The sequence below is a fragment of the Silene latifolia genome, chromosome 4, assembly GCF_048544455.1.
Source record: "Silene latifolia isolate original U9 population chromosome 4, ASM4854445v1, whole genome shotgun sequence".
Lineage (NCBI taxonomy): Eukaryota > Viridiplantae > Streptophyta > Magnoliopsida > Caryophyllales > Caryophyllaceae > Silene > Silene latifolia.
The window spans coordinates 41,251,585-41,265,575 of NC_133529.1; the positions used below are offsets into that span (position 1 = coordinate 41,251,585).

Below are 13,991 nucleotides of genomic sequence, written 5' to 3' on the forward strand. Positions count from 1 at the left end.
AGTCCCAACGTCCTAGGGAACTCGGGTCGAAAGAAAGGGAAGAAGCTTCGTCGATAGCCTCTCGCCCTTGTCTCCGAGGTAAATCGAAGACAAGAACCACCAAAGCCACGAGGCAGAGCTCTGCTCGTGTGCAGGGAGGAGGAGGCGATCTCCCTCCCATCGATCGTCACCGGACTCGGGGTCTTCCCCGCAAAGTAGTCTCGGACGTAGGTGCGGGTACCAAGCCCAAGATCGCTGTGACCTTCGGCGATAGGTTCCGGCCGATCAACCTCCTCGCCTCGGCCGAATACGCCCTCATAGCGGTCTCCGCCACACCATCTCCTCGATCCCACACGGCAGACCAGAAATCATGCCGTAATCCTCCAGAGTAACTCCCACCTCACCGAAAGGCAGGTGAAACGTGGAAGTCGTGTCCCAGAATCGATCCAAGAAAGCACGGACCAGGCTAAGGTTAGCCCGCAACTTCCTCTTCACGATATCCCTCCAAACCTGAACCAGAGGACCGAACGCTCCACGCTCGATCATGGCTCTCTCCTCCGCCGACAGCCGCTCATAGTGCTCCATCGCTGTCGTGTAACCCGAGAACGACCTGATGTTCCCGGCCTCCTATTATGATTTAAAACAAAGCTATCTTTAGTTTTGAATGAAATTTGCAAAAAGTTTGGACAAAAAGAATGAAAGAAAATAGGTAATGAGTAGTGAATTCTTATTTACCAAGCTCTTCACCGTCCTGTAGGACAGGTGACCCTCTGCAGCCCACACGAGGTGCCTACTCTCCCAGGTCTCGGCCCACGCAGGAGCTCCCCTCAGCTGACGACCTCCTCGCCTCACATTGGCCCGTCTCGGGGCCTCCTCCTCCTCCTCGACGGCCTCCTCCTCGTGAGCCTCGCCTCCCGTAGCCATCGCCGCATCAGTGAAGGCCTGCTCTAAAGCCTGCTCAACCGTAACGACGTCTATCTCCATGGGAGTCCTCCCAGAAGTAGAAGCCTCATCACCTGCAACATTAAAGTGAATTTAGGCCGCGTCACATGACGACAAGCCTTTGTTAAGAAGTTTTCGAGCCTCCAGAGCCCTGAAAACTGCCCTTTCCAGGCCATCTTTGGCCATACTCCCACCAACCCAATCACTCATGTGACAAATTGGGTCAAGTCAAGTCCAAGTCAAAGCCTGGTTCCGGGTTCAAGCCGAAAATTCGGCAGCATTTCGTTATAACGGCGATTATGCCCTAGAAAGGTGCCCCGAAAAAAGTTGTCACAAACCAAAATTTCGAGATGGCAGGAAGTTTACCCATCATCCAAGGATCCCAAATATCAAATTTCATCGCCAATGGGCAATCCTAAGGCTATTTTCGAAGCAATTTACGGTTCAGCTGTGAAACCGTCTCAAAATTCGCTCAAGGGCTCAAAACTCGATGAAAATTCAAAGCAAATACATGGTTACGTCCCTAACATTGCCTACTATCCATTTCTAACATCAATTTGGCAAAGCAAATCCATTTGGGGGAAAAGCCCCAAATTTTCGATCAAAAGGGTCGAAAACCCTAATTCTCGCGGCTCAAAATTCGACAAATGTAAATGATTAATGCAAGATTAAGACACTTACCTCGATTAGTCATGTTTAAAGCAAACTTTTGAATCCAACCTCGACGGAAATGGTGAAGATTTGAGAGAGAAATTGAAGGAATTGAGTTTCGAAATAATGAAACATAATCCTTCTGATTTCGCGTTTTTACGCGGAAATAGCCAAATTGGGGAAAAGACGCAGCAGGCGCTGCGCCTCTTCCAAGAGACGCAGCTCTTGCTGCGCCTCTTCCTTGTGTTCCCTCCATACGAGTTTTCAAAAATTCGTTATGAGTTCGTTATTTGTGGGCCCATCTTTGGTGCGCCTCTTCTTCAACGCTATTATATTCTTTTGGTCCGTTTCGATGATTTTCTTTCGTTCCGGCCCGCGTTTTATCCAGCGCGACAGTATTTTGCGGTATTGTCCAAGATCATTTTATCCCGCGCAGCAGTATTTTGCAGTATTGCTCAAGATCATTACGTCCCCGGCGCAGTAGTATTTTGCAGTACTGCTCACTCAAGATTCCTTTCACAACGATCAAGATGTTCCTAGTCGTCTGTCCCGCGCAGTAGCATTTTGCAGTACTGCTCACTCAAGATTTCTTCCGCGACGATCAAGATGTTCCTAGTCGTCACAATATTCCCCAACAAGAATTTGTTTGAGACCGACGCAAGCAGATTCAACCTCAAATTTCGCTAGAGTTCGCTCGAGACCGACGCAAGCGGATTCCCCAGCAGTTTCTACCGACGTCCTGCTGCTTTCAATATTTCTTGTTTCCCCGCGAAGTTCGATTAAGTCTCAGGTATGATCTCTCCTTATGGCTGGCGAGCCTCCTTACGTAGTCTAATGGACTTTAAACGACCCTCCCCGATAGTCGACAGACTCTAAAATGTTCCCGACGATAGGTCCTTGGCTCAGACCCCTTGAGCCGCCTCGCGTCGCCATAGTCGTCAGGTTGTAATCTTCGATTGACCTGATGGCTATACTTTGACTTTCGCCTTGTCCAAGCCTCAGTCAAAGTGGGGGCTCTGTAGACACCTCGTTTCTGCACCTCCCGCAAACCACCCGGTGATGATTGGGCCGCATGTTCGATTCGCGGAACGATTTGTGACAGTTCGTAAGATTATCGTCAAGTGATTGCTCAAATATTAATGTCGACCTCTTAGTTGTCATCTACGTCCTGGTACGGTCGTTTTGGCAGTAATTAGAGTACATTCGGAGTCCGGGTCAAAAACCGTCTCCATTTTCTGATAACTGTTAAATCCCGAGTCGGAATGTTCTGGAATGTTCCGGATATTTCTATTCCATATTTTACAAATTTTATCTTTTGGCAAATAATATCCCGTAATATTCACAAGATAATCGAATTATTTCCGTCCTACCTTAACTCAAACGCGGGAATCTTTCTTCAGCAGGAGGAAACCTCCTGGGAATAGACGCAAGCAGCCCAGTCTGCGCCTCTTCCAAGAGAGCGCAGTGGGCTGCTGCGCCTCTTCCCAGGCCCTTCTTTGCATGATTTACGTATCTTTTTTATATCTTTCCGAGATTCACTTCCAAAGAGTCTCCGAAACCCTATTCCTTCACGTGATTAGTATAAATAGGAGCTTTCGTTCCTCATATTTCTCACGCGAGTGTCCGCCCTTCTCTTCTCCCTTTGCATTCTAGACTTCGTTCTTACTAATTGGCGTCTACGTGCTTGGACTTCCGACCACGTAAGCTCGGATCTTTCCGGTACCACCTCTCCGTTGCATGACCGACCAATTTGACCAACTACACTCAATCAATCTTAATTAATCAATCGTTTTCCTCTTACGAGGGCACTCTCTTTGCATTCGCGTCGAGCATCACTAGTCGATTCTTAGTCCTTCTCGTTTCGTCAACATGTAAGTCTGAGGGTGTAATAATTCTCTTTATTTATTGTATTTTATTTATCGTATCGTCTTTGTAAGGTTTATGTCGAATACACCGTTAAAACCGATTTCTAAAACCCTTTGTTAAAACTCTTTTTACGGATTTTCCAAAGAGACGGACGTCGAGAAAAGACGCAGCAATCGCTGCGCCTATTCGAAGGAGCGCGATTCTGCTGCGCCTCTTCGTGAGGCTGCCGCAGTTCCTGCTTCTTTTCTTCTTCCTCGTCCTCTGTAATTCGTCTTTGTTTATTTGTTTTTTCACTTGTTTTCTTAAATTCTTCGTTCATCATCATTAATATTCACATGTATATTGTATCACATAATTCCTTCATCATTAACATGTTTTAATTATTCAAATCTGACCTTAAATCCTAAATAATCCAATATTTGCGGGTTTTCGTCATTAAATTCAATTCCGGGTTGTAGAGATTCAATTCGTTCATATTGGGTTTCTGGAATTCGCCATTGATATAGTTTTCGTTTGTTTATTCACATGTTCATTGTATATTCGTCATATATCGTCATATCTAACCTAGTTAATTGATTTCAATAGAGGACTCATTCATTAACATCGCTCCTTCTTGTAAATTAATCCATCTTAATTCCGTCTCATCCATGTTTATTGCTTTTATGACTAATTCATATGTAATTAATGCATTAAATCACTTTCATCCGAGTAAATATCATAATCAATCCTTAGAATCATCAATTAGCATTAACGATTTGCGATTCGGCTTCATGCCAGAACTCACCCTTGAAAGACGCAAAGAATCGCCTGCGCCTCTTCTAGAGGGCGAGCCTGATCTGCTGCTGCTGTTCGAGATGAGTTCTATCCCCTCGAACTCCTTTTTCGCCTTGACCTAATTAATTAGCTTACGTATTAATCTAACTATTATTCGTATTATCATGCTCGTTTCGTAATTCTTCCTTTTATTCCTTTTTTCTCAAATCATCCGTTTTAGCGGTATTTTCGACATAAATCGCCTATTCCAATATAATTAATGTAATTTTCATTATTGTAATTTATAATTATTGTATTTCTTTTATTGTTTGTATGTTTCCGCATGTAAATGAGCATTAAATCCTACTTCGACCCAATTGTATGCTAATTACGTGTTTCACCGACTTAGTTAATTCTTCACATGCTAGGATTAATCTAATGGATGTTGCATTGCATGCATATAGCCGACGATATATCAAGTACGAATAACTTCCTTAATCATTAGTAGAGGCCGCTATCGAGGCGGGCGGGATTAGGTGTTCGATCAAAAGAGCTTCCTAATACGTACCCTCACCCCTTACTCCAGATCTCCGTGAGCACCCGTGTTCATTGGCATCCACGAGAGTCATTCTAGACATAGAATGCTAAGGGTCACGATTGCTTAGTGTTCATGTCACTACTTTGTGTCTTGACATGACACGAGGTACTCGAACGGTTCCAATTTCCCATAAAAATTGGTGGCGACTCCATACAAAATGCAAACGCTTGTTCCCCGTTTCTCACCAAGCGCCCCCGTGGGCGGCCCGCTGTCCACACCGAGTATTTCACAATACTCGGCCGAGTACTTCTTTGGCGGATGATTTGTTTATTTTGAGCCGTAGGCTATATGCTTACGTTTTCTTGGTTATATCATCTCAAAATGCCGCCAAAGAGGTCAGATGTATACATCCAAGCTACTGAGATGAGTCTTGATGAGATTGCCAGAATGATTGAGCAGCAGGATGCGCTCATGGAGGCACTCAAGAATTGGGTAAGGGAGGTGAGAACCCGATGGATGCATCTTAGCTGGACACCACTATTTCTCGCTTCCACCCCGCTACTTATGAGGCACCGGTGAGCCAAAGCTGCTTGATAATTGGCACCTCAAGATGGAGAGTTTCTTAAAGGTTGTGAAGTGTCCGGCGGATATGATGGTGGAACAGGCTATGTTCTACCTAAGGGATGAGGCCGGAGTATGGTGTAGATGTGAGGGAGGATGGTCGGGCATACTACAATGACCAGGGACAGAATGTTATCCCATGGGCAGGCTTCAAGAGCGCTATAAGGGAACACTTCATGTCGGAGCACATTCGCCACAAGCTGAGAGCTGAGTTCGATTCCTTCTCCATGGCTGATAACATGACCGTCACGGAGTACGACCATCGGTTTATAGAGTTGTCACGGTACGCGGAGGATATGCAGATGGGTCAACGGAGTTTGGCTCTTTGCTTTTAGAAGGGGTTGGCGACCGAAGATCATGGATAGACTACCAGCTGGGGTACTCACAGATCTGAAAGAGGTATATGCAAGAGCAGGGCACGCTGAGAGGCTAGTGGACTTAGCCAAAGAGGCTAAGGAATAGAATGCTGAGAAAAGAAAGGCTGAGAGTGAAGGTGGCCACCAGTCGGGTCACAAGAAGGTAACCACAACCAGGCTAGAACCTTTTCTGGCGGATCTAGTTATGCGGGGGGATTTCGAGATTGGGGAAGAGGAGGGGGTCGGAGTACTAGTGATAACTCCAATATTACCTGCTTCAATTATGGTGGAGTGGGTCATAAGAGGCATGAGTGTGCCAGTGCTAGAGGAGGTGAGGGTTTTCCGGCCAGGGACATAGAAGGAAAACTTTTCGCATGCTCCAAGCCAGAGCTTTGCTAGCAACAGGCCAGCTGGGTCGTGGGGAATCGCGGAGGGCATAAAAACAAAGGCGGCAACAACCGCAATAATGGAGGATCCTATCAGCGTCTGAACAATAGTGTGACGCAGAACTCGGCAGCCAAGTCGACTACTTCCGCTACCACGGTTCAGGGTGGAGGTCAGAAAAGCAGTAGGAAGCTCTTTATGATGGGCAAGCAGGAAGCAGAGAATGATGCTTACGTTGTTACCGTTACTTTTCTCGTTTATAACACGCCATATTTTGTTCTGTTTGATTCGGGGCAACCCACTCTTTTGTGTCTAGGAGTCATGCCATAGCTATGGGTTTGGGAGAATATGAACTGGTGAAAGATAATGTGTTTATACCTTCCGGGGAGTCCGTGTCATGTTCTAAGTTGCATAGGGATGTATCCATGATGGTGAGGAAAGTAGACTTACCGGTCAACTTGTTAGAGTTTCCTATGGATGGGTTTGAGGTTATCGTTGGGATAGACTGGCTGGGCAAGAATGATGCTAATATAGACTGTCGACAAAAGAGGGTGTCTTTAAAGGGGACTAAGGGAGTCAAGGTATCATACATGGGGTTCGTAGTAAAGCCTAAGTTGAAGTTGATCGCGGTAATGACTTTAAAGTCATGTTTGAGGAAGAAGTTTCCTTTAATCCTTTGCCATGTGAGGGATATGCGTGTGGAGGAGCCATCAGCATGTGACATACCAGTGGTTGGGGAGTTTGGTGATGTTTTTCCAGATGAGATATCGGGGTTACCTCTTAAGAGGGACATCGACTTCAGTGTTCAGCTCAAACCGGGGACGGGGCCTATATCTAGAGCACCGTACCGGAAGGTACCTAAAGAGTTGGAGGAGATGAAGAAGCAGCTAGATGAGTTGCTAGACAAGGGGTACATGTAATACCCCCGTACACCAAGGTGCCTTACCAAGGACCACCCCCGCGTATGAAGGTGTTACCATCTCGGTTGCCCGAGGTAGTAGATCAAATAAACAATGAAAGAACATTTATTAAGTAACCTTAAGTTTTTACAATGGAGAACAGGGTGGCAAGATACAACAAGGATGACTGTAAAGACTACTAAGCCTGACTGTCAAGGACTTCTACTTCGGTAGCGTGGTGACTCGAATCCCTTCCAATCCCGCAAGCAACATGACCAACTGTACCTGACAAACCAACTGCTCACCATCCTCGAATGGATCACCATAGTTTTGAAAACACAACACGAGGTCAGTTTACTGTATAACAAAATAAGATAAGTACGAAAAGACAAAATATCTGATCATCATCCACCTCCAACTCCCGATCTCACATCGTAACTAACTACACACTAAAGTGTGTAGTCCTGCCAGATTACCCATCGCAACAGATAATCCTCACCCCTAGTGGGGGACCGCAGCCAATCCCCACCTAAGCCCCCGCTCATCAACGAGCGATAACCCTGTTCATTAATTTGCACATCCCCTTCTGTGACGGCTTCCACAAAGTACGAAACTAGGGCGTGAGACCACTCCCACAAGTGACTCCACTCAGCCGAGGTCGCACCTCGTGAACATCATCAACAACCATCACAACAACCACACCAACTCCAACACACCAATAATTATCAGCAGATAATCAATCGTACAATAATACAAACATAATCTTATAACAATTAAACAGTAAACTGAGTAGGGAAACCGTACCTTATTGCTAATCCATGAAAATGCATCCAACAACTAGCCAGCCAATACTCCGAGACGAAACCTACAAATGATACCATGACCTATTACAAAACTACCCCGAAGACCTACTGAAAGACAACAACGAAACGGCGACTTACCTTAAGACACGAACCGAAGTCAACAACGATGACATCCTTGCTTGAATACTCCGCATATAAACCAATCCCCTACCAGGGTTAGTGTCTAGGCTAGATGAGAGTGTAGGGAAATGTGGGTGATAGGTGAGAGAGAGAGAGAGAGAGAGATAAATATTAGGGTTAGAGAGAAAGGGAACCGTTGAAAATGAATTAAGACTTACGAACTTGCGTTTTATAGTAACGCATCAACAGCGGCTATACTCGGTCGAGTACTCCCATACTCGGCCGAGTAAGCCCTACTCGGTCGAGTGTTAACATCACTCGGCCGAGTAGCCCCTGCTAGGTCGAGTAAACCGTCACATAGATCCTTTATCCTCTCGCCTATCCCCTCCTACGATCTTCTGTGGTCAAATGATCGGTCAAAGGGTCCTTAAATAGAGCGGGTATTACAGTCTTCCCCCTTAAAAGGAACTTCGTCTCCGAAGTTCAACCCACACTTCCCAAACGCGACGACCAACATCCAAATAGTTAAGCCTTTTAACAAGACTCAAACAACTATAAAGTGTCACCGCTACTCCATTATAGCATCAATTACATAAATTAAGTTCGTGACAACAAGTTAAATGAATGAAGGTAAAACATAGAAGTAGGAGGTGAAGCATAGAGGAACTTTAGTCAACTCGTTAGAACTTTTAGAAATTTTATATCGCGATGTTATCTACCCCTCTAAAAAGGAACTTCGTCCCCGAAGTTCATTCTACCCATCCACCAAGGTCAACCATATGCAAGACGACAACAATTATGGACATATACTCTAATACAAGGCAAGCACACGTATGTAAACAACCACCTCCACACGTATGTAAACAACCACCTTATGTATGCCAAACAAGGAAACAAGACACATAACATAATTAGAGAATTGCAAAAAGTATGAAGACGCCACTGCCTTGATCAACTCTGACTACCTCTAAAGCCCATAACCACATCTCATACTACTATTATCGTCGCACTTCAAATTCAATCGTATATCGTGGCCATATATACAAAGCGCATCTCATAAAGATCCGAACACCTTACTAAAGTATTCAGGCATACACGTACTAAAACAGTTACACATATAAATCGATAACAATTCCAAGGAATGAAGAGTGTACTATCCATATTCTCGGCCGAGTATAATGGTGTACTCGGTCGAGTAAGCGATACTCGGGCGAGTATTAACATACTCGGTCGAGTTTTCCAGGTCAGAAAGCAAATTTTCGACATTAGACACATATTCACCAAGGATCATACCTGCACGCAATCACATACTCCATCACCAACTAAAAGTTTATGTCTAAGAGGTCTCAAACGTAGTATGCGAAAACAAGTAGCAGCCTTATGGCCAGTTACAGTCATCCAAAAGAAAAGAGTACGATAAAAGAACAAAAAGTATCCAACGAAAAACCAAAAACAAATCCATAAATACAACGGAATCACATATCTGGACCCTCCTCTATCTCCTCACCACCACCGGTGCCGGATGTACCTGCTTCAGATGTACCTGCTCCCGGAAAAGCTCTAGCTGAGTAGCCTCCACCGCCTAGCTGACTGCCATAGTTGGCTCCACACGGTCCCGCGAGGCAGTCAAACTCGGTCTCCTCTGGTGGCCTCCAATAGCCAGGGTCAACTCCGTAACTGTGGAAGACTCTTGTGTCCACTCCGGGTCTCCTCCACCAAACGGGTTGTGCCAACTCCGTCCCTATACCCTGGTTATAAGCCATCTCACGCATGTTCCGGAGCACCAAGGTAGTGGAGATCTACTCAGTCAAGTCACTAACCTGCATTCTGAGGTCATGAACGGTAGGGTAGGGCGAGTACTACTGTGGGTAGAAGCTCGATGTGGAGTAAGAGGGCTCAGTCTCAACCTCGTCCACCCTAGATGCTCTCCCTCTACGGCGCTCACGTGGTGGGGGAGGAACCGGCTGTCTCTCTGACACTGTGGTAGGCTCGGCTAGGTCTAGAAGGATGGTGGAGTCGATCAAGTAATACTGAGGCTTGGGTCTAGGTGCACCACTCCCCGGGTCATACTCAGCCAAATGGTCAATCACGGGTAGGTGCTCGGGATCAGGGAGCACCATCCACAAAGATCCTCTCACTCTCCAAGCATATGACCCATACTCTTGTTGGAAATCTATATCTCATTATTAAACATATTCATATATGTTTCAAATTAATTTAGTCATAAAATTAATTACAAATCTTATGCATGCAAACTAAATAAGAAGAGATAAGAAATCAATTTCTCACCATTTAAATTTCGGTCAAATGGGCACCAACAAGATCTCCTTCTTGTTAGTTCTTGAGCTTTCCAATATTGGATGAACATACATGACTTCAAAATAGAAGCCCTCCAATTAGTAGCACCCAAGACTATCCCTTAATCCCACAAACTAATATGTACTAGATATTTGTAATGTGGTTTACCTAAAAATTGATTACTAATACTCATATACTACTACTAGTATTATTAGTTATTGATTCATACAAATTAGATTCATCAAACTTGATTTTATGATGAACAAGAGAGAGAAGTTTTATGTTTTTCTTAAAACATGAGAGAATGAAAAAATTAAGAGAAAAACTCTCTAATCTTATGTCCAAAAACCGGTGGGGGGGGGGGGGTTTTAGGCCCTTTTCATTTTGCTTTTTGTCTTCACAAGACAAACTAGTGTAAGGCTTTGTCCATAGTCATGTCACTATCAAGTGTCATGGACAAATGAATAAGACAAATGGAAAAAGACAAAACTTCTAAGCATGCCCACCTAATTTCGGTTTATATGTAGTAATATGGAGTCCATTTTATTTTTGTCAATTGTACAATTGTATGTCATGTGACATGTGACATGTCTTATGTCATGTTTTAATTTAAAATGCATATTTAACAAATTAAATATCATTTACAAATTAAATAAATCATATTTAACAAATTAACTAGTAATTTAAAATTACTTTCTCATAAAATGGTCATTTAATTACTAGTTAGTATAATTCAAAACATCTTGTAATTATAACTAACTTATCATTCTCATCTCGCGTGTTTCGCAAACACCGATTAATTTTAGTAATATAACTTCTTAAATTACTAAATAAAATCACATTATAATAAGATGTCATTTTTCTCTCTTATAATAATTTGTTCAATTTTAAGGAATTAATTAATCTGTATCGTCATACAATTAATTAACCTTTTCAATTAAGGGAATCGTCCTATAGGTGTGACCTCAAGGGATCAACTGATCACCACCGTCGCACGACAGTAATGTCAAACTCTAGCCAGCCAATCATTACCGATATGTGTGGATCAGTTGACTATATATGTAATGCATCATCCCTTTCGTATTCTTGGTATGAGATTTAAATATGTGATCAATATGATCAACAATTGTGATCGCATTATTGTCGGGGACACTTACTCCAACAATCTCCCACTTGTCCTCGACAAGTGTGCGTCACCAATTCTCTTGTCCTATTACTATCTCCCACTCAATGCAAGGTGTCTTTCGGGTCGTACTTGCAAGTGATCATATCGAGAGTGGTTTCCTCGATCTGGAGAACAACTGATTGACCGGGGTCATCTACCATAGATACCATCCGAGCGTGGCCACGCATTTCCAGTTCATTACTCCTCGAGTGGCCCTGAGATATTGTTTTAACCCTGACAAGGGGGTGGACAATTCCTATTGCACTCATTCCCTTCGACTAGCCACAGCCATCATAACCCAAAATATGCCCATTTGACCCCATTTACGAAGGTCGTAGTAACACAAATCAAAGTTAATCTGAAACTGTGCCACCTTAGGTGAACGGTCTTTAGTTAAAAGAATCGACTCATTAGAATACTATAGTAGCTCTCGCCATGACCAGGCTATATACATTTACCAGAACTCTATAAGCGGTCACTGCCCGGCAAAGTGTTCCTAACAGTCTGCCTATGTGATCGACTAGTCATCTCACATGACTCTATGGCACTTGAACTTGCCATCAATCGCATCACACTCTAGTCACTTCGAGACGTCACCTCATACAAGTGACTATGGGCGAATACCATGTTAATCCGGGTTCACTTTAACGGGGTTCAATGTTGTCTCTACAACCCGTTTGGATGTAACAAAGTATAAGAAAAAAGTTTTTAAAGTAAAAACTCGAACGACAAATGCGATTATCACATATGAATAGTCAATGCCTGATTACTATTTCATATTCTACAATCTAATTTGATCTTGTAGTTGTTTATTTCAATTTAATTGAAATGACATTACTCATCATGTTAAGCCTATAAGAAGGCTTTGGTTAGTAGGTTTTATCAACTTCTTGTACCTTACTCAACCTTACTACATACTCGTTTTCCTTTGTAATGTATACATTTGCATTACAAAATTTTCTGAGTACGTGTGGAGATCTAATCAAGACATAGGCCCTCTAGCCTTAGAATAGCTCCCACTGTTTTCACAGTGTGCGGGACTCATCCTTCTTGCACATCTCATGATTGCAAGTGTACTCAATTTCCGTTGTAAATATTTCTCATTGTTCTTTATTGCCTAGAACGATTCTAGAAAATCTATTTCTTAAATAATAACATAGCCGCAATGGTATCATAACCATCCTAATGTGTTTTGATTATGGTTTTGTCGGAAACCATGCGCAATCTCAATTGTCAATTGTCACTTGTGTAACACCCTTACACAAAATTGCATCAAAAACACTTTGCATTATATCCTTAATGCTTTTGCAAGTACTTAAGGGTAATCAATATGGCTACTTGGTAATTATTACTTAAATTCGATTTTGAAACAATTCATCATACTCAAAGTATATGAAGTGTTATACATCATTTCCTATTTAATTGATTCGGCAGCGGAAGCAAATGGAATCAATCAAATATGTTCAATTTAATTGAACTAGTCATGAATCTTATCAACATGAGACTTCTTATTTGACGCTAATATCAGGTAGATTTATCATCATAAATCCGGATATTAAAGATGTATTGTTATACTCCAAAAGTCTTAAATCATTCCCAATGATCAATATGTTATCCACATATAAGACTAATTAAAATTACCGTAACTCCCACTAAACTTCATGTATAAACACAACTTCTCAACCTATTGAGAAAAGTTTTATCCCATGATCAAAATGTTGATTCCAACTCATTGATGTCCTACTAAAGATTCTCTCTTAAGTTTCACATTATCTTAGGATTGCAAGAATCTACAAAACTCAAGACATGTATTGAATACATTCCTTCTAATTGAAGAAGTGGGTTTTAGATTCACTTGCTATATGTATATCATCATAATGAAACACAATCCCTAAGAAGATCCAAATAGACTTAAGCATTTCAACTAGTGCAAAACCCTTTGCAACCAATCAAGCCTTGATATCTCTCTTAGATATCCAACAATTTCACTCGGAATTGAATTCGGATTTTCATGGCTCTTAAGCCTTGTATTGAGTTGTGACTTAAACACTCTTATGTAAGTCATATATTCATTACTTTCCAGAAGTAACTTGAATCAAACAATTTCTTTGTAAGTTATAAGCTCTTTACTTTCTTAAAAGTAGCATGAATTCATCATTTTCAACAAGTGATGAATTTAACCTCCTAGGTTTTAAAGAAACAACATCTTACACAAAACGTCTCATGTAGCCAAGAAAGACCAGTTTCTTGCGACATGACACTCTTTATGGCTCTTTGAATAATTTCTCCCACTCTGTCTTCTAGAAATAAACTTGTATTTTAGAAAGACAGCTTCACGAGCCACAAACTCGTTGTACTCGTGATTATAGTAAGGGAAAATGAGCATTTGTTTCTTGTGAGAACTTACAAGCATGGTACCCTACCATTTCATATCTCATATGAATCGTTTAGATTTAGTGGGAAAAACAACTTAGACAAAATGATAAAATCCCCAAAATTAGATCAAGCAACTTAAGGTAACTTGATTTAAGTCCAAACCCTAATGAATAGCGTTTGATTTCTTTATATAACCACACATTATCCCATAATGTATGCTAAGAGATATTAACTTGTGAT

At 42.4% G+C, this 13,991-nt stretch overlaps 1 protein-coding gene across 1 annotated transcript; it reads left to right on the top strand.

The window, feature by feature from the left end:
• Window positions 1-6,563: 6,563 nt before the first annotated feature.
• Window positions 6,564-7,010, top strand: LOC141651427 (uncharacterized). The gene has a single exon (XM_074459140.1). The coding sequence runs from the start codon at window positions 6,564-6,566 to the stop codon at window positions 7,008-7,010; it is 447 nt and encodes a 148-aa protein (XP_074315241.1).
• The last annotated feature ends 6,981 nt before the right edge of the window (window positions 7,011-13,991 follow it).

Excerpts from the sequence above, each read along its gene's own strand:
- LOC141651427 (XM_074459140.1), top strand. The coding sequence starts at position 6,564 with ATGGATGGGTTTGAGGTTATCGTTGGGATAGACTGGCTGGGCAAGAAT.